General features: G+C 46.0%; 1 protein-coding gene across 1 annotated transcript; it reads left to right on the forward strand.

Annotated features, from left to right (window-relative positions):
* The first annotated feature begins 1,311 nt into the window (after nucleotides 1–1,311).
* LOC133928755 (uncharacterized) lies at nucleotides 1,312–2,284 on the forward strand. The gene has a single exon (XM_062375225.1). It carries the CDS (start codon nucleotides 1,495–1,497, stop codon nucleotides 2,026–2,028), a length of 534 nt encoding a protein of 177 aa, XP_062231209.1. The 5' UTR covers nucleotides 1,312–1,494; the 3' UTR covers nucleotides 2,029–2,284.
* The last annotated feature ends 19,229 nt before the right edge of the window (nucleotides 2,285–21,513 follow it).

The raw sequence follows: 21,513 nt of genomic DNA on the forward strand, positions 1-21,513 counted from the left end.
ATATAAAATTTATATTTTTATTACAACACACGTGTATTTAACTAGTATTTAGATAATCTCATATATTTATGATATTATAGGAGCGATTTTCAAAACTAATGTAAAAGTATGGTTTCATGTTTTCAAATTAACTATATCAAAACCTTCTTTTGTCTATGTACCTAACAATAATGAAGAAAGCAGTTGCTATGGGTGTACTTGGTTGTCCGAATCTCCTCTAGTCAGACCTAGTGGATACGTATAGTCTTATAGAGAAACGTGTTTGGTTGTCCGTATCCACTGTTTCGACCTGACCCGACGGATGCAAACATACGACATCATCCTGGGCCGAGAGTAAAACTCAATTCGAGATTCACTTCGTAGTCTGGACCGATGGATACAGGCTATACATCCGCTTATGCAGACAAAGTCACTTATAAGTGTCACAAAATTATATTCATGCCAGTAACCAATAACAATTTTAACTTTTACATCCGCTCATACAATCTCAGATTCAGTCAATCAAATAAAAAGTTAACCTAAATTGTTTAGATAAATATAACTAATCAAACACTCTTTTTTTTAATAAATATAACCCCACTTAATCTGCTTCTCATTAACCTACGTATAGATGTAACTCTACAGAACCTCTTTAGATAACCAAACTCACCCAATGTACTCCATTCAGCTCTTTTATAACGCAATTTGCTGCTGCTACGTCAGTTCATGACAGCGTTGAAAACAAATATATGGAGATGCATCAAGAAGGAAAGAAGCCAACAGCGAGAAATGAACTTGACCAGAAGCGTCTACTTCAGCTCAAACATCTCACTGTGAAAAGTTCGTTGGAAGAAAGTGCTTGCAAAGAATAGAGGGACTGGAGTTTGGAGTTAGTTGACATCTTGTTGCTTGAGTGAACATGAGGATGCAGGTGTTGCTTCCGTTTGAGGGAAACTACGAACTTCTTCCTTGTAGATCCTATTATAAATCTGTAATTGTAATTCCTTGCTGAAGGGAACAAGAATATTCTTGCGCTTGCACATGGAAGATGCCTTCTACTGACCTTGCTTGCATAAGTATCCCACCCTCCACGGTCAGGAGATAAATGTGGCCAATATAAATCGTCTTTTTGTTTTTTGTCATCTACGTACCAACCTTTTGTTCCTACTAATGAATGAAAAATGAAAAAGCAGCTCCCCTGCTTATTCGTAAAAACAAGAAACAAAAAAAAAACCTTCCACGGTGGCTTCAGTCGGCAATAATTTTCTTTTGACTACGGGTGGTTTGGACAGTGGATCTAACGCTATCGAGTGTAACCTTTTGACTATGCGCTTCAACCTATCACAGCTGCCCGACTCAAACCTCTTTCCCCAACGCCCAAAAATCCGACCTTTTCCTCCCTTCCTTCCTTCCCCAAACCAAACCCCTCCTCTTTTGCCATCACAAAAGGTGGGGAGGATCGCAAATACTAGTAGTCAATTATCTCAAGAAGCAGAGCCTTCCAAGAAATCCGCCATGCTCCCGCAGGACCGCCTCCTCCTCCTGCTCGCCGTCGTCGCCGCTGCCGCCGCGGCGGGTGCCTCCGCGAAGCCGACGGCGTACGAGGCGCTGGCGGAGTTCGACTTCCCCCCGGGCATCCTCCCCAAGGGCGTCGTCGCCTACACCCTCGACAACTCCACCGGCGCCTTCACCGCCACCCTCGGCGCCTCCGCCTCCGGCACCGGCTCCTCCACCTGCGAGTTCTCCATCCAGGGCTCCTACTCGCTCCGCTACCAGACCAAGATCACGGGCAAAATCGCCCCCGACCACCTCACCGACCTCCAGGGCGTCTCCGTCAAGGTGCTCTTCTTCTGGCTCAACATCGTCGAGGTCATCCGGAACGGCGACAACCTCGAGTTCTCCGTCGGCATCGCCTCTGCCGACTTCGGGATCCAGAACTTTCTCGAGTGCCCCACCTGCGGCTGCGGGTTCGACTGCAACGACCTGCCGCTGATGCTGCGAGAGATAGGGGCCGGGACCGCGAAGCTGCACCTGCGAGGTGCGTTCTAGAACCCCGCCCGCATCCTTTGATTGTGACTTGTACGAGTCCAGCTCTTGGATACTATTGCTGTTGATGTAAGCTGTCAAACTTAGATGGGTTACTAGTGCTTATGCCTTAGATGGGTTAATAAAGGAAGTGTAAGGAAAGTTCCCAACTTTTTAGATGGGATAGCAAGTTCAGAACTCGATTTCATGTTATGTTTAATGTTTCAGACAGTTTAGAGAGAGCTCAGAGAAGCAAATTAAGATATATCAAAGTTTCTTATCTATAAATCCCATTTGGAAATTATCAGGGTGTTTGGTTTGAGGAATGAGGTGATCCATCACCACCTCATTCCTAACCCACATGTTTGGTTTAAGGAATGGAGTGGGTTGATCCATCACATCTCATTCCTCACAAGCACATGGTTAGTGTAAACATGAGGGATTGCGTCATCCCACCAAAGTTCATGGGATGAACCCATGATGGATCATCTCATCTAGGATGGGTTTATCCCTCAAACCAAACACCCCAGATGTTCTTTAGCTTGTGGTGCCTGCTGCATGTGGATGGATGACAGAGTGAGTTTGTGAAGTTGTGGTAGTTGAATCCCATGGCTATGGATGGTGTGCTTTAATTGTCTGTTGTAGTAGTTAGATGAATGCTTTGTTAGTCTGCCATTTCTAGGACAAATGAAGTCTTGCTTTCGGACCGTTGAGAGAGAGCTTAAATCAGTAAGTAATATTCATCACGAACTGCCAAAAAAAAAAAAAAAAGAGAACAGCTTCAAAATTTTCAAACAGCAAAAAAATTGTTTAAGTTATTCAGAGGTTTGTTTTGTTTCCTAGTTGGACCATAGTGATGAAAAAGAGAATAGGACAATCTTTAGATGTGTTTTGAGCCTTGTCCACCGCTCACAATCACAAAGAACTTATTCAAAGTACAATTGTAGATTTGTGTTTGACATAGTAATTTCTGTTGGTCTCGAGCTAGTTCACTATCATCACTTGGTGATGCTTCTAGTCCTAATCGGTTCCCTGTCTAGACATCCCAGAGTGGTTGTCTGGTGTGATTTGGATTAGTGCTGAACTTTTAGGGTCAGTATGAACCTTCAGGTTTTGATCCTCAACAGCATCATTGATAACCCTTTCTTATGGCTACGTTTTCCTCTTTTGTGAGTTTCCCTTTTGCGAAAAGGTGTGGTTGGTTCTCCTATTCATCCTTAAGGCGTGGCAGTTGCCTGTAATGTGTACTTAATGGATCTTGAACTAACGCGGGTGCCATACCAGTTGGACTAGCCACTGGATGGCATGTGCTTGTTTTTTTTTGTTTGCATAGAACATAAGAAGAAAATGGATTTCTTAGTATGTGAATCCACAGGTTTTCTCCCTTTTGATAAAAAACATTAACCTAGAAGGCAGTCACGTACTGATGAGTTCTTGTGGACCCAAGACTGAATTTATTTGGCTAACACAAAAGGAAGTAACTAAAGATCATAGACATTGAAAGCTGATCACAGTTACCAGTAGAAAACTTAATTCAGCAAAAGAATGCAATTTGTTCGAACATTAGAGAAGTTCAGTTAACATGGAATTGTAACCAAGAACAGAGCATGATCAGTCACAATCTTAAAGAAATCAAAGTATAAAAGGGCCAGTCACACAGAAAATTGTCTTGATCAGGATTTAAAATTTACCTCCCTGACTAGATTTCAATTGTTTCTAATGCTATCTATCCAACTCTTTCCTACTAGATGTCTAGATCATGTTTCCCTTAGGGCACCTCTAAGAGGGTGTTAAGCTCAAGTGGGAGTGGGACTGTTCTGTGGCAACAGTTTTGAATTTAAAAATATGCAAAACAAAGTGAAAATTCATGTGTTTCAGCTAAATCAGCTTATGTCAGTACAACGTAGGTAAATGTCTATGAACTTCAAGTTTCAATAATTCAAGTCTAGCAGTATAGTAAGGTTCAGATATCAGCAACTTCCAGTGTGGCAAGTGATACAGCTAAACAGAATGACTGAATTGTTTCTGTAACAGTTATACAGGAAAGAGGCTTATTCCATTAGTAAAGCTGGAATATGAAGAGAGCTTTACTTTATGATCATGCCAACAAATTATTATTATTATAGGAAGGAGATGAATTATCTCTTTCTTTTGTTCTGTTTGTTTGCGTTGTTAGAGATGTAGGCTACGATTTGCACCAAAATTGTGTACTTGGCCTTTCAATACGCCAAATTAATATTGCTCTAGGTTGTTTTGCAAATTCAGCTTGTGCTCTTCAAGGGTGAGATTTTCTAGCTACCAGAGTCTATAGATAAAATTAGACGATATGTCGATATCTATCTGAAATGGTTCAGAGTTAAGAGTGAGATTCTCCAGTCAACAAAAGATGCCACTCCATTGCCATGGGTGTAATTGTGTAAACAAACAACGCAAAGCACATAATTTTAGGAGAAAGCCGGAGTTGTTTTATCTTGTGGTCGTGGAAAGTTCATTTTCCCACCCTGGAACAAACGGAGCAGTGGATTGAAAGGTCGAGTACTGTTATTAGTGTTGCTATTCTGCTTTCGCTGTTGCTGTTGGTATGTGGACATGAGCAATGGAAAGCGAGTCTGGATGTACCATACAAAGTGTAGGTCAAAGTTCTCATCTTTCCCCCCGGTAGACAGCGTCATTTTGAAGTTGCAGTTCGAGATTATACTATATGCAAGCAAGGGTATATTTTTAACTAATTTGTCAAATGATTTCACAAGATCCTATAAGAATTACACAAAATTGAGCTATACCATATGCCGTTTGTCAATGTCACATCTGATGCACCACTGGTAAGATGATAAGTCCTTCAATTGAGTTGTTCAAATCTCTCAGGGACATTAACTCCTAGGAAACAGATTAATTCCTTTGATAATTTCTCAAAAGTTCTCTTGAATATAGGGATGCAAGTTTTGATTATTTTGGGTCGATCCAGAGTCACTCAGTTGAACTAAACATGGTAGTGATTGGAACTATCCATTGAGTATCCACTTGCATCCATACTTGAATTGTATATACAGGTAGTAAAAGGCCAATAATAGGCTGCCACCGTCTGATGTACATTGAGATCCTAAGTGTGGTAACCTTAACGGTGCCTGTGCCAAAACGCACCAGGGATGATTCGCATGTGTATTAATCTGTAAGCAGATGCATACGTTGCATCAGTCTTGTAGCATCCTCTGTTTGAGCATCTCGGCGCGCAGGTCGGCGGCGTCCACCTCCTTCGTGCCGGTCACCGGCCGGTAGTACCCGGTCTCGGGGTCCGGCTCCCAGAACGCTGTTTTCTCCTCCGTCGTGGTCTCCATCGCGGTGGCGATGTCCTTCGCCACCATACCGAGCTTCATCGCCTTCTCCCCGGCCTTCCTCGTAGATTCTTCCGTGGAAGTTTGCACTAGTTTGAAAAAAAGATAACTCTCTGGAGAGCCCAAGGTGACCACATAGCCACCTCCTAGATCCACCGTTCTTCCAGCCTCTCCCTCCATCACCGGTGCCCTCGCTGACGACGAGGGGGGGAGGTGGGTCGGCCCCTAGCTCCCTATAATGTTGTACAGAGTAGATCTAGAGTAGCTTCCTAAGTTTCTATCTCGAACAAGCGTTCTTCGTCGCCATTGCCATCCCTTGCTGAGGTCGCCGCTGCCGTGGCCGTCTATGCTATCGCGATCGCCTTCGCCACCAGCTGTATTGTCAAGGTGTGGTTCCAAATAAATCCCTCCTTCCTTTCCCTTGGTCCGAATTTGTTCCCCCTCTCCTTCGCTTCGGATCCGACCTCCCATCCTACGCCGCTGTCGTTGCTCGCTCCAGTTTGCCGGTTTGAGTGTTGGAACGCACCTTTTCACCCCTCTCTCCGAGCAATGGATCGAGATCCATCAGCATAGGAGGCTCTACAACGACGACGCCCTCACGGCTAGTTGTCTGGCAGCACGCCATCCACCTCGGGGTTGGCTTCGTGGGCCTAGTACACTTCACTGCCACCGTCATCAACTACTTCAATCTGGTGAAGGAGATCAATATCGACGGTGACCTCACCCCAATCAAACCTCCATTGAAGAAGCCTTGGAGGCTTTTCCACCCCAATGTGTTCCATGTCATCCATCGCCAGCGCGCCGTCTGCCCATCCTCGGCATTTGCATCGTGACGCAGCAACGTGTGGACATGTGTGCCTTGGGTCGATTTCTGTTTTGACAGGTGTCAGGTGGAGTGGTGTGCGTGGCATGTGTCAGGTGGAGTGGTTTGCCGTGTTTCTTCACCTTTGCGTGGTATTGTACTGCTCTGTATACTAGTATAATATAAACCCGCTTTTTATATAAAAAAAAAGTTTGCGCTGGTTTATGCACACCGAGATCATTGTAGCAGCATTGCTCACCTTTGTGCCAAGATGGCAGCACAGCCGGATGCGACGCGTGCCATTTGATCGTGACCGGACGGCCAAGTTCAGCTCTAGCCTTCCTCTCTCCCTCTTGTCCCCGTTGCCTTCCTTTTTTTCTTCAGGGGAAAGAGACGACGATCTCGTAGGCTCTTATAAGACCAAGCATGGGACGCAACCTAATAATGAGCAATGGGGACGGAAGGTTCTTATGATTTATCGGAATGCACATTTTTGATAGGCATCAAGCATGCACGCGTGTGGCATCCTTATGTGGGTTCCGTTTTAAGCTGAGGGCCCTATTTCCGGCCCGTCAGCAATGTAGCCTATTTGTGGGATTGTGCCTTGCCCTCCGATGTGATTCCAGATTTTGAGGCCCAACACGTCCTTTCCATTTCCTGAAAATCCATGTGATTTCATTTATTAAGTTCAGTTTTTTTTTAATAATGGAATAACATGGTCCCGGGCTCCCGGCCTCTACATCTCGCGGTGTATGCAGCCTTTCATTTATTACATGAGGCAACACCTAATTGCGGGGATGGATAGGTAAAACACACAAAAAAAAACAAGCTAGTTGTTTGCAACAAAATCAAGCATAATTAAGCCTGTTGTTGAATCTCCGTTTATGTCTTGCAAATATCTCCATTGTAGTAACCTCCAAGGTGCGACACGCCGTAGTGATAGTATCCCGATCCTCCTTTTGAAACAAAGACCAGAAGCGCAGTCAATATATCCTCTTGAAGATAACATGCATACATTCAAAAAACAATGTCATTATGCCTTAATCGTCTTGATCAACAAAGTGCAGCTACCCAACCCAAATCTTATATAATAATTTTTTTCTCGAAAGGACGGTAGGAGCTCTGTCAATTTTATTAAAGTAGAAGAGAGTTGATCCACTTTATTAGGGAAAATCAGGCTCAAAAATCTCATAATTATACGGTTTATTTGAGGGAAAATCATCGAGAAACCCAAACAACTAGACGACATTGGATCAAAGCTGACCTGACAACGACCGACATGACACTACACACAATCCTACCAATCAACGACGTCCGATATAGGTCATCGTTGCCTAGCTCGCACCATGACGCGATAGCTTTGACTTCCACACAATCGAACCACAACTTGCTAAAACTTCTGGGCCTCCTCCAAGGCCAAGTAGGCAGTGCCAATGCTGAACCCGATCAAGCCACCACTAAACCAATGACCATCGTGGCACGAGAACTGGACCACCAAAACGACGCCTTCCAAGGAGGACGCGACGTCGAGTCACCACCGTCACCCGACCGGTTGCCCGAACCAGATTTTCACCTAGAGTCTCCATAGGAGGGAAGTGGGGAGACACATTAACAACGCCTCCAAGAAGGAGAATGACGCCCGAGAGTGTCGTCATCATCGATGTCGGTCAAAGATCAACCAAAACTTTTGCCAACGGCTCCCACCTCCCGTCCCTCGTGCACGGTTAGCCTGCACAAGGGCCATGACCAAAGCAGCATAAATTTGATTGGACTAAAAATCTAATTACCAAACATATTGGTAATATTCGTAGGTGCAATTGGTGCATTCAGATGGAAAATTTGTTTTGGTCTTTGATGTTACGAACATTCATATACTGGGTGCAGACCACAAGTAAACATTACAAGATTTTCTATCTCTTCGAGGGCTATATTGCAAGTGACCGATGGTTATTGTTCTCCTTAAGTTTGCCGACGATATTTCTACTTTAACTTGACATTCATGAGGGTGAGCACACAATTAGTGACAAAAAGTCATCAGCAACTAATTTGCAGCAAGACTACATCACATACGAAAATGCATACCAAATGTACTATGTACACAGTCGATCTATCACTCTATTCTTTTGTTTTTGGTATGTCAAGAATGTAAAATAATTTCAACCATTGGGCAAAAGGCCCAAAATAATGTATGCTCCTTCAAGCACAAGATATAGCATTGAAACATCAAATTTTTTGACCTTAGACACCTTTATTTTCTAGAGATGAAGCCCATACTTTTCCAAATTGTAGATTTTCTTTAGATGAACAAAAATTATCGATGTAGGCTCCATCTTGGCATTGCAGTCGCTTTCTGGAAGATGTAGCAGTTAGTCAAAAGCATATTATATAGAGCTGGAAATCTTACTGCAACAGTAAAAGTTTGTGTAACTAATTAGATCGCAGAGTAGCACAGACGGCAAACTAGACCTTACTTACTACTTCAATATTCATAAATTGTTTAAATTAGTATTTCGTCTGAGTCGGAGGACGGTAAATAACCAGCAAATACTGACTTTCTAGTCCCCAAAAGTATCCTGAAGCCCATTTCAACATGAGATTAAAGGGAGGGCAAAAGAAAAGGGGTAAGGACATTGATATCCTAGCTAGGACCTTTGCATCACCCTACAGACGCAGGACTTGCAGAGAAGGAGCACTCCTCTCCCCTCTCCCTACACATGCAGCAGGGATGCAGTGGCCCCAAATGGCCAAATGAAAAGCCACTTCTCCGGGGCATGCACTCCTTACGTACCCTTGCTTGCTTCCGTCATCTAGAGATCTAGCATAGATATGCAGTCCATCAGAGTGCCTTGCATCATGCATCATGCATCGATGTTGTCCATAGCTTCTGCTCCAGCTGCAGGGCGGCCACGCACTTGTTCAGTTCAAACGAAAGGTAGCAGCAGGACAGAGTGCAAGCAACCGTCCAATTCCAGGTGCTTGAGTGTTTGCGACGACCAAGCAAAGTCCTTCAGAATTCAGATCGGAGAGGGTAACTAGCTTGGCTGGGAAGTGGCCTGTGGAGTGGCTGTCTGGTTGATGTGATTCTTTTCTTCGGATCGGAATGGGCGACTAGCTAGCTGATGCATCGGCACCGATATCGAGGGCAACTCTTAACTTGATTCATGCATGCTGTCAAAGCATGCATGTGAGTGAACTTTTCTCAGCGCATGCTGTTGAAGGGATATATGTGCATTGATTGCAAGTTTTATTTCCACATACCGGAAGGGGGTTAGTGTAGTCTTTTTCATGCTGTCATCTCAGTTTAGGATGTTTCTTAATACTACTCCATCTGTTCTGTTTTATTTGTCCTAAGAAGAGATATATCTATAATTTTATACCTCATTTAGTGTCTGCTAGTATATAAAGACTGAACACTTTTGCTCATTGGTCATCATGGATGGCTAGAAAGACAAAATTATTAAGGACAAACAAAAAAGAAAGGAGTGAGTACTAACTAATTAATTGTTAGGAAATGTTTGTGACAATATGTAGTATAAAACTGTTGTGTTCGGATCCCCTAGAGTTCTATATTCTGGAGGCATATCTCTATACCTAGAAAAAAAAATCCTAGATGTATGAAAACTACCCGCAGGTATCTAGAATATCATGTAAACAGATAAGTTTATCTCTAAGAATAATAAGAAAGGAGTTCAGAGGTGGTACGACGATCCTCTATATATATGGAGCCAGAGGACCCTACAAAGAGCAAGCCTATTGAAATCCATTCAAGCCATTCACGCCTACATGAGTCTTGAATCCTCAAATCTTCTACATTAACAACCCTCTATGACTACGAATAAGGACCCTCTCAGCTAAATTTAGATCTATCTAGGCTAGTTAAGACCCCCTTTAAACAGTCTCAGATATCAATACAAGATAAATAAGATGTATGGCTATTATCCTAAGGGATGCCTAAACTTGTATAAATCTATGTGTGCCGTGTGATTTGACTGTAGGAAGTATCCCTTACCTCATTCACAAGTTCGTAAGATCAGCGGTTTATGAATCGTCGACAACTGGCATCGTTCGTGGGGAATATGGCCCAAGACATTGAATCTTTGACACACAACATGCCGTCGACTTCATCCAAGTTTGCACTGAGGACCAGCTTCTCGGATGAGGGGTTTAACGATAGCTTTACCCCCTAGACCAACAACGAATTGGTGGTCGACCAGGTGGACCTCGACGATGATCTTACTGGAGACGACTCTAGCGATGAGGTAAGTCACTTTATGGATCAGTACGCCAAGGATTAAAGCATCGAGTTCGAACCGCTCTGTGGCCAAGATGATCGTGCAAGCGATGTTTACCGCAAGTCAGAATCCTCCCCCATGGCTTTTGACAACATGGATTGTCGAAGTACCAACCTAGAGATCTCCTCTGATGACAAATCCATAATGGATATGGACTACTCCTCCTCTTGAGATTAGCCCCGAGAAGTCTTCGCCATAGGAGATGGGGACTCTGGTCCGCCCAATCATGATGACAATGATTCGCAAAAACGCGGGACTCGGTCGCTCCACCTGCGAGAAACGCTAGCCAGCCTCTACTGATGACAACTCCTCCGATCCCAAATTCCAATGATATTTGAGATTTCACGTCCCCTAATCATCAACAGGGAACTCAATGCTTCAGATCTACAACAGCTCATATCTCCTCCTTCTGCAGGAGGCCCTCCTACGTCCCCCACTACAGATCTGGCTACCCCCTGATGACATGGACTGGATCAATTCGATGACTTACCTAGCCAAAGAATCTATTCTCCAAACCGAGAACTCCCATCTAGTTTTGGTCGCAAGTAGCTCTAATCGGGAAAAGTCTAGCATTGATCTTTCCTGTGATGACTCAGATCAGGAAAGACATAACCCTCGGAACACAGTAGTCCGGGAAGACAACTGAGCGCCTAGCCGTTGTAGGACCTCACCGATCAGGGATGATCTGCGTGAAGTTATCGAGCAGCGGAGACGCTCGAAGACCCCCGAGGGACCATTGACTTCTCCTTAGCGGTCTAACCAGAGGTCAACCTAACGTCGTTTGAGTAGAAGCCATAGTCGATCTTTGACCATGATGGGTGAAACACCTATGGCTACCCAAACCGATGAGGGCGCCATCAACGAATGCCAAGCTTTCTCCCCAGATCTACGAAGGGTGAACTGGCCAGCTTGATTCTGGCCCAGGTTGAATGCGAAGTACAATGAGAACACTAATCCTATCGAGTTCCTCGAGATCTACACTACCATCATCCAAGCGGCTAGTGGGGACGAAAATGTTATGGCAAACTACCTCCCCATAGCCCTTGAAGTGTCAGCCATGACCTGACTGACCAATCTACCTTCAAGGATGATCTACTCGTGAGAGCAGCTCTGCGATTTGTCTCAAGCCAACTTCCAGGGTAATTACGTTCACCCTGGCACGAAAAATGACCTCTTCCGTGTCATACAGAAAAAGAAGGAAACCTTGCACGAGTTCATCTACCACTTCAACAACACCCAAAACACCATCCTGAAGATAAATGACTATGACATCATCCTAATGTTTACTCGAGGGATTAGGAGTCAGCGATGCATTGAATATGTTGCCAGAAAGGAGCCCAAGATGGTCAAGGAGTTCATGAGGATCATCGACAAGGCAGCTAATGCCGAAGAGGTGCTCCTGTTCATCAAGGAAAGGGATCAAGGCATCAAGCACCCCATCTTGGACTAGACGACGATGTGGCAAAGAGCAAGCGCAAGAAGAACTCCAAACGAGGTAAGGGCAAGAAAACTAAAATTGACGAAGTTTTGGCAGATCTTCCCGATACCCATTCTGAGAAGCGTCCTATCTCATCCCAGGGTAAGGGCCACCTACTAGGCACTAACGAATGTGGTGACAAGCCCTGTTGCAACTTCCACCAGATTGACGACCACGGACTCCATCAATTTCGTATCTGGCAGAAGTAGATCAAGGCCAAGGTCGCTAAAGCCAAAGGGAAGAAGACCCAGGTCACGACCCAGAGCAGAGACTCCAGCTCTAGCAGCAGCAAAGACGACTCAGACCCGATGTCTACGAGTTTGGGGAGAGAATTATTGACCACATGTTTGGCGGATCCATGACCTACGAGTTCAAATGGTAGTACAAGATGGTGGCCTGAGAAATCTTAGCTGTTGTCTCCAAAGGTCATCAGGCTATCAAGTGGCTGAATGTCAAAATCTCTTTCGGCCAAGATGGTTGCCCAAAAAGCTTCGTACGACCAAGCCGCTTCTTGATAGTGGTCAAGCTTATTGTTGGGGGAAAGGCCCAGACCCACAAAGAAGCCCATGTAACTGAGCCACCCATGTAACTAAGCAGCCCATGTAAAGGCCCAGGGCCCTCCTTGTGATATTTGTATCCCACCAAGGGTTGGAGAGGAAGTTTCATCTCTTACCCTCACCTATATAAAGGACCCAAGGGGTCAAGAGGAGGAGAGATTTTCTCTCCTCCCACATGCACCACTCCTCTCTCTTTATCCGGATGTAGAACCCCTCGGCCAGGCTGGAAATAGTCTCAACAGTTGGAGCCGACCGTGGGGATCCGGGTTTCAAAGAGTGAGGCCTTTGGTCCAATCATTTGAACCAGACCTTCGGAGTTAGACTCCAGACCTTCGCTTAGGAACACTGCTACGCCTTCGCTTGCGGGAGGACCAATCGGCTTGGAAGCGGCTGGCGAATGAAGGTTTTCCACGGCTTAAGGCCGAATCCGGTCTCGGAAGAATATCCCTCAGCGGGCTAACGAAGGCTCACCCAGCCTTCGGTGGATTTCCGTGCGAGAGCCCGACTTGGCCTTCGGCTGGTGAAACTGGCCTTCGGCCGGTGCATTTCCGTGCGGTAGCCCGGCCGGCCTTCATCTGGCGAAGGCCCACCCGGCCTTCGGTTAGTGGGCTTCGATGCGTGATGTAGACTGGTCTCGGGAGGTGAAGGCCCAGCTTCGGCTGACGAAGGCGCGTCGTCTGCCTTCGGCAGCTGGCGAAGGAAAAGCCAGGAGATAACCCTTCGTAATGAGAAGTTATGCGAGGAACCTCAGCACAGAGCAAGCGTCCGCCTTCCGAACGGACGAACCGCACGAGTGGACCTTCGCTGACACGCCTTCGCACCAATGCACGAGTTAAAAATCCACTGAGCGATGCTTTTAACCAATGGGCGCTTATTTCTTGCTGCACTCTACGAAGTTTGGTTGCCTACGTACACAGGTCTTTGCACTAACGTATGCAAGCTCAAGCGATGCTACTCCAGAGATCGGATCACATTGTGGCTGGTGGGCCTTCACACTACGCGCTAGAGGGCCTTCAAACCAGCACACGGGCTTCGTTCAGGCGGACCAACGCACGAGCGGTGTTTGGGCTGTCGGACTAGGCGCTTGCAAGAAGTTCGCTGCCGCGAGCGGACCTTCGTCGGGCTTCAACCAGCCTTCGGACCAGACAGCCAGCCGGTCCTCAAGCAGCGAGTGTGGGCCTTCGGAACGCGGCCCACACGCGCGGGTCTTCGCCACTTTTTTTTTTCCGTGCGCATCGGGCTTCACGAAGAAACTTTCTTCCAGGCGGGCCGGCCTTCGGCCGCTCACGTCATCCTTTGGATGAGGCTTCGCACGGGGGACTAGGCCGCATGGGCCAGCTCTTCGATCGTGCGTACCAGCCTTCAGGCGAGCTTCGCGCGTGGGCCTTCGGCCAGCCAGGTCTCGCGCAGCGCGAGTGGGCCTTGTGGCCGTGCGCTTCGGCCTTCAAGATTGGGCTTCGCACACGTGAGTAAGGCCGGTTCCAAAGAGAGTGGGCTAACGCTGGGCTTCATCACCGCGCGAAGGCCTTTAAGGCTCTGTCACAACATTGGGCCTTTGCTGTGGTGCTTGGGCCTTTGACGGGCCTCACTTCGTGCGTGTGGGGACGCACCTACACCTTCGGACCAATCCCTTGGGGACTGGCGAGCTTCGCAATGCTCGCGTGGCCCTTCATTGGGCTTCGGTCAAGAGGGCCTTCCGAAGCGCCTGGGCCTTCGGACCAAGCCTTCGGGCTTTCACGACGCACACCACCAGCGTGGATCGGGCGGCTCCGCTCTGGACCTTCGCATCGCCACTGCTACCCTTCGCACGCCTAGCCGAGGTAAAAATTCCCCATGTTATTTCCATCAAAATGTTGAGCACCGGCTGGGTTCAAACTTGAGACCCATCGTTTGGCTGTGTTCTGGCGTGCTGCGTCTAGCCAGCGGGCTTGCTGCTTTTTCTTGTTTCATTGCATGGAGTAGAATCTTTTTAGCAGGTGTTTAAGCTGTGTTGTTCCTTTGCGCTGCATAAAATTGTGTAGCTGCTTTGCTTAACCCCTTGCACATGACATGTTCAGTTAGTTAGGCTGCACGCTAGGCAGTAGCGTACCAAGGAAATCAAAAATAAAATCGTATAAGTGACTGGTGGGTGGCTCTCAGCGTAAAAAAAAAAGTGAACAAGCCACACGTGCAGAACTGCTAGACGTGCACAATGTCGAAGTATCCGCCTTAATACGCTCTTTCCCGAAGTATTTATCTCCATACGCGTGCATCGCGTATACCTTTCGCTTGCATTTCGAAGCGTTTACTTTCCGCGTGCTCGTGTTGCGTTTGCATCGAGGCACATATTCTTCGCTTACATGCCGAAGTATTTGTTGTTACCCTTCTCAACAATTTACACATTTTTATACTACGCTCGAGGGGCTATTTCTTCCTCCCATGCAGGTAATAACCCTTCGCATAATATAGCCCATTTTTACATGCTTACTTCGCACGCGTGCCGAAGCTTTTACTCTTCCGAAAACGAGTACTAACCCTTCGCTCTAGGAACTTCTTTCCTCCCTTGCAGAATTTGACACTTCGCATAAGGTTCTAATCCTTTGCTTGTGAGATTTCTTAAGGGAATTTTCATACTTCGTTACGCCGAAGCATCCATCTTTCATTTATGTTTTATTTTTCATATGGCAAAAAATACGCTTCGTATATTCCGTTTATGTGCCGAAGTGTTTATTTTTTGTGTCCTTTGCATGAATGCATACTTCGCGCATACATACGCTCCGCTTGTGTGAATTTGTTCGTTACTCATTTGCAACGAAGCGCATACTTTTCATACATGTGCATTGCACCATCACTCAGGAAAGCATACGCTCTTCGTTCATGTGAATAGCATTACCACCAAGGAAAGCGTACGCTTCGCATGTTTTGCATTGCATAAGTGGATCGATATATTTATTCTTTGCATATGTTTATCTTTTCAACCGCTCGCATACACATATACATCGAAGCGTTTATCCTTCGCACAGCTGCTGAAGTCCTCTTTACGCTTGCCTTATTTATTTGCATCGAAGCATCTATTCTTTACAGATGCAGGAATCTCACCCTTCGCGAGAGGGATTATTTATTCTATTCAGTAGTTACTTTCATTTTGTATGTCGAAGCATTTGTTCTTCGCATATACAGGTTTTATCCCTTCCATCGAGGGAATAATTATTCCTCATACAGGTTTTTCACCTTCGCATGAGAAGGCTCTTATTGATTATACATACAGGAATTTTTAATCTTCGCAGGATGGGGCTTAACGCTCATACCGAAGGATTTATCCTTCGCTGCTACATTTCTTCTTATGCCGAAGCATTTACTCTTCGATTTGTACTTTTCATGCATTAATTTAACACATGCAAAAAAAAAGACGAGGGCTAAGAGTGCCTGCCCTCGCTCCGAAGATTCGATTGAATCTTGGGATCATAAAAAGACGAGGGCTAAGAGTGCCTGTCCTCGCTCTGAAGATTCAATTGAATCTTTGGATCATAAAAAGACGGGGGCTAAAAGTGCCTACCCCCGCACCGAAGGCAAAAGAGTCCTTCGGGGAGAAAATGTAAGACGAAGTGATGGTTGCCCTCAATAAGAGGCAACGCTCCTTCGCGGCATTGAAAAATTGTAAGATGAAGTGACGGTTGACCTCAATAAGAGGCAACGCGCCTTCGCGGCAATGAAAATTTGTATAATGATTTTGTGCCTCAATTGCAGGTTATTACCCTTCGGGTAAGGCAATAAATGCACCAAAGGGTTTGTATTTACCTTTCGAGCAATAAGCAGGCTTCAACCCCTCGCAGGTTTCAACCCTTCGCATACAATGATCCACTCTTGTATGTTGGGGCATCTGCAGTAATGATTCGATGCATTTTCATTACAAATGCACCTTACTTTATCCTTCGCTCATATGTCGAAGATCATTCTCTCATGATTATAATTCGCTCACGCTGAAGCGATGTTTTCTGTGACATATATGTTATACTCTTCGTATGTACGATCCCACTTATGTGTACCAAAGCGTCTTGTTTTTATAAATATATGTGATGCGTCCATGTGCCGAAGTATTAAATTTCATCGTTCCTGCTTACGAATCCGAGCGATTTACTCTTCGTATGCAAAGCGAATAGTTATATTTTGTGTATGAAAAATTGCATCAAAGCATTCACCCTTCGCTTTATTTGCCGAGGTGTTAATCTTCACGGGCACTCGAAGCTTCGCACATGTGTATTGATTACATGATGATCACATATGCTTGTTGTGCATCTTGTCATGACTCATCAAAGTTGCGTTACCACGCGAAGCATACATGAATGCCGAAGCACTAACTCATGTGTACTTGTTACATAAATGCGTCGAAAATGTTTATTCTCGGCATATGCAGGTTCTAAACCTTCGCTTGAGGGAATAATTATTCCTCATACAAATTTTTAACCTTCGCATTAGGAGGCTCTTATTGCTCATATGCAGAAATTTTTTAATCTTTGCAGGATGAGGCTTATCCCTCATGTACCGAAGGTTTTACCCTTCGCTGCTATATTTATCATTGTACTAAAGCAAGTGCTCTTCGCTTGTCCTTTTCCTCTCAAGAGGTACCTTTCGCCAAGGTGTGAGATTTTAGATGAGGCAGTTACATTTGTAAACCCTGTTTAATACTCCCTCTGGTTGCAAATGTAGGTCGTTTTAGCCTCCTCAACTATTCTCTAAATATAAGTCATTCTCGAACTTCTATGCATTTTTTCTCTTTTGTTCCCGTCTTGCCCTTGTTTAATAAATGTTACCACTCTCACAAATAAATGAGTTATCTTTTCCAATGCAGAATAAATGAAGAGCAACAAGGTCATTTGATCTACTTTCTTAATCCTTGTGCACAAGTCTAAAACGACCTACATTTGCAATCGGAGGGAGTATATGATATTACCCCCACCAAAGCGTGTACATTTGTGGAATCCGTGCGCGATTCATCGTCGAAGTAATACAGGCCTTCGATGGAAGGACGCACACCAATCGACGAAAGAAGGTAGGCCAAAGCCTCGCCAAAGAAGTTAAGAAAGGGGCATGAAGCACCTATTGCCCTGCAGGATAGGAAGTCGGAGTGTCGCTGGACCTTAGGTAAAGGCAACGCACCAGTCGACTTAAAAGGTGGGCGAAGGGCCAACAACCAGGATGCCGCTCAGCTTCAGGGTGCATCGCCGACCACCTTCGATGACAGTGCCCACTACTTTGCCTGCGTTGGCACCTTCGATATCGACTCGTCGTCACCTTCGGCATTGTCAACAACTCAAATAGAGTCGCCCACACCGTCGGTTTCGACAGCGTCGGTGAGACTCCGGATGGAATCCGTGACATCTTCGCCTCCGGCGACTTTGCTCCTCTTCTACGACGACAGAGGGGCTTCGACCGTGACCACCTCCCCTTTGTCGACTTTGACGTCGACTAGAGGGCCTTCGACGACTACGTCTCCGTCGACTCCGACTACATCAACCTGAGGGGCTGCGACGACGACGTCTATGCCTCCTTGTACTCCGACTACGTTGACCAGAGGTTCTTCGACTGCGTCAGTTACGACTATGTCGACTCCGGCCACGGCGACCAGAGGGCCTTCAGCCACGATGATTACGTCTCTGTCTACTTCGGCTACGTCGACCAGAGGGGCTTCGGCCGCGACAACTCCGCCCTCATCGGCTTCGACTATGTCAAGAATGCAGCATCCTTACCACTCGCGAACGCCGGTCAGAGGGGCTACGGGGGTACCCGGGTTAAAATCCCGTCCTAGGTCCCGAGAGTTTGGCCAGCGAACGTGAGCGGAGATGAGAACATCATTCACTTCGGCAGGCTGCGACAGCAGCCTTCGACCTCCGACCCACGACAGCAGCCTTCGACTTCAGCACCTCTGCTTCATCGGCTACCTCAAGGCCGCGCTTGCTGAAGCTTCAGCAACAGGCTTCACCAAGATCCTTTTCGCCGAGCATGTACCTTCGACTTCGGCCATGGAGGGAAAAGCACCTTCGCCAAGTGTCGAAGACCCCTTCGCCTGGCAGAATGAAGCGTAGTTATAGGAATGTGTCTAGCTCAGTAGTCATGTAAAGAAAAGCCAGAGTCATGTACGCGCTCTTTTCTCCATGCTCTTTTTTCCCACGGGGTTTTTGGGATGGAGTTTTTAGCGAGGTGTACATGTCGATGGCAAACCTAGGCCCTTCCATAGTTGTAGCTGTTCACCCTGTTGTCCCATCAGAGCTTACAGCTGAGGGGCTACTGTTGGGGGAAAGACCCAGGCCCACAAAGGAGCCCATGTAACTGAGCCACCCATGTAACTAAGCAGCCCATGTAAAGGCCCAGGGCCCTCCTTGTGATATTTGTATCCCACCAAGGGTTGGAGAGGAAGTTTCACCTCTTCCCCTCACCTATATAAAGGACCTAAGGGGTCAAGAGGAGGAGAGATTTTCTCTCCTCCCACATGCACCACTCCTCTCTCTTTATCCGGATGTAGAACCCCTCGGCCAGGCTGGAAATAGTCCCAACACTTATGATCAACAATTGCAAGGTCTCTTGAGTGCTTATCGATGGAGAAAGTTCTCCCGATATCCTTTTCTCAGGTGTGATCAATGCGATGCAGATCTCCTGATCCTCCATTAAGCCAGTTACCCAAGACTTCCACGATATAGTACCCGGATCTTTGGCCACTCCCATCAACTAGATATCACTACCCATAACCTTCGAGAAAAGTATGACAACTTTCGAACAGAGAAGATTCTGTTTGATGTGGTCGATTTCAAGACGGCTTACAATGCCATCTTAGGACAACCAACCTTAGCCATGTTCATGGCTGCTGCGCACTACGTCTACCAGTCTTGTGAAGATCCTAGGACCCGAGGGAGTCATCACTGTCCAGGGTTGCCCCAAGGCAGGCCTCCGCTGCGATAAGCAGAGTCTCGATATGGTGACTCAGCATCAACCCAACAAGGAGACCAAGAACTCGAGGCCTAAGATGACCGTAAAGTCTGATGGCAAAGTCAAAACCATTCCTTTAGACCCAACAGAGCCATACAAGACCGTTCAGATTGTCTCTAACTTGGATTCTAAATAGGAACTCACGCTCATCACCTTCCTCTGGGAAAATACTGATGTGTTTGCAAAGTAACTGTCTGACATGACTGGTATCCCTAGGGAGGTGATCGAGCACAAGTTAGCTATCCGGATAGACGATAAGCCAGTCAAACAAAAGCTCACCCAGTTCACGCCTGACTAGAAGGAAGCAATCAAGGAGGAAATCGAAAGGTTCACTAAATCAGGGTTTATCAGAGAAGTGTATAATCTTGAGTGGCTCGCTAACCCCGTCATGGTGAAAAATTCAAACGTCAAGTGGCGCATGTGCGTGGATTTCACTAACCTCAATAAAGCTTGTCCGAATGATGCATTCCCTCTATCGTGAATAGACCAGATAGTTGACTCCACGTCCAGGTGTGACTACCTAAGTCTTCTCAATGTCTACTTTGGTTATCACCAGTTCAGTATGCATCTCAAGAATGAGGAGAAAACCTCCTTTATAACTCCCTTCGAAGTATTCTATTACATAAAAATGCCCTTCAGATTGAAGAACATTGACGCCACCTATCAACGGGGCATGCAGATAACTCTTCACGACTAGATCGGTTGAAATGTCGAAGCCTATGTTGATGATCTTGTTGTCAAAACTAAAAAGAAGGAAGATCTTATCTCTGACCTGCAAGAAACATTCAACAATCTACACAAAGCATAGAGTCATGCTTAACCCAGAGAAGTGCGGGTTCAGAGTAGATGTAGGAAAACTACTCGGGTAGCTGGTGTTATACCGAGGAATTGAGGTTAATCCTAACAAGATAAAGGCCATTGAAGAAATGCAACCCCTAGGTCAGTACGTGAAGTCCAAAAACTAACAGGGTGCATGGTAGCTCTTAGCCGTTTCATATCTCGACTCGGTGACAGGGGGCTTCCTTTCTTAAAGTTACTGCACTAACACCACAAGTTCGAATGGTCATAATAGGCTAGTGAGGCATTCAAAAATCTAAAGAGGTACCTTTCTCCCCCCCCCCTCTGTGCTAATCGCTCTCGACCCAAACGAAGAGCTATTGTTATACATAGTGGAGAAACGATGCGTTGTGAGTGGAGTATTTGTGATAGAATGAGAAGTGTCCAACAAGCAACAGAAGAGCCAGCTTCCTGTATACTACGTCAGCGAAGTGCTCCAGTGTCCTAAGGACCTCTATCCGCAAGTACAGAACCTGTTATATACAGTACTGATGGTATCTCGCAAGCTGAGGCACTATTTTCAAGCTCATAAGATCACGATACCATCAATATTTCTACTTGAAGAAATCCTCCACAATAGAGATGCCATTGGATGAATCACTAAGTGGGTTGTGGAGCTTGAGGAATTTGATGTTCGCTTTGTACCTCGAACAATGATCAAGTCACAGGTACTCACCAACTTTGTCGCCGAAAGGAAAGAACTCAATCAACCCCAGGATAGCCACAACGACATATCCGACATTTGGACTCTCTTGTTTGAAGGGTCACTTACGCTCCAAGGCTCGAGGGCTAGAATTATAGTCATCTCTCCAACAAGAGAAAGGCTGCAATATGCTTTGCAGCTCAACTCTGCGGCTACAAACATACATAATTGAGTATGAGGGTCTGTTCGCTAGACTTCGAGTAACTTCTACTCTTGTTATATGCCCCTTCTCATGAAAGCCTTTGAGATTCGGCCGGGGGGATGATTCTGAATCTGTTTGCGGGTGAACTAAATGGTCGTAAATGCGATGGCAGGTGGGATGGAACGATCGAATGCAGAATGAAGTAAATGCACTGGGGGTTTTAGACAGGTTCGGGCCGCACTGAGTGTAATACCCTACTCCTGTGTGGATGCTATAAATGTACTGAGAATGTCTCTCAGGGATGTCGCTGGTTACAAGAATATTCGTCTATCCTAGAGTTTTGGGCTCCTTGTTCTTCGGTGGTCTCAGCTTCTGTGCTTGTACTGGAATGTTCTTCTATCGAGAGA

The sequence above is a fragment of the Phragmites australis genome, chromosome 9 (genome assembly GCF_958298935.1).
Source record: "Phragmites australis chromosome 9, lpPhrAust1.1, whole genome shotgun sequence".
Lineage (NCBI taxonomy): Eukaryota > Viridiplantae > Streptophyta > Magnoliopsida > Poales > Poaceae > Phragmites > Phragmites australis.

What these genes read in the sequence shown, in the direction of transcription:
- LOC133928755 (XM_062375225.1), top strand. Translation starts at nt 1,495, where the DNA reads ATGCTCCCGCAGGACCGCCTCCTCCTCCTGCTCGCCGTCGTCGCCGCT.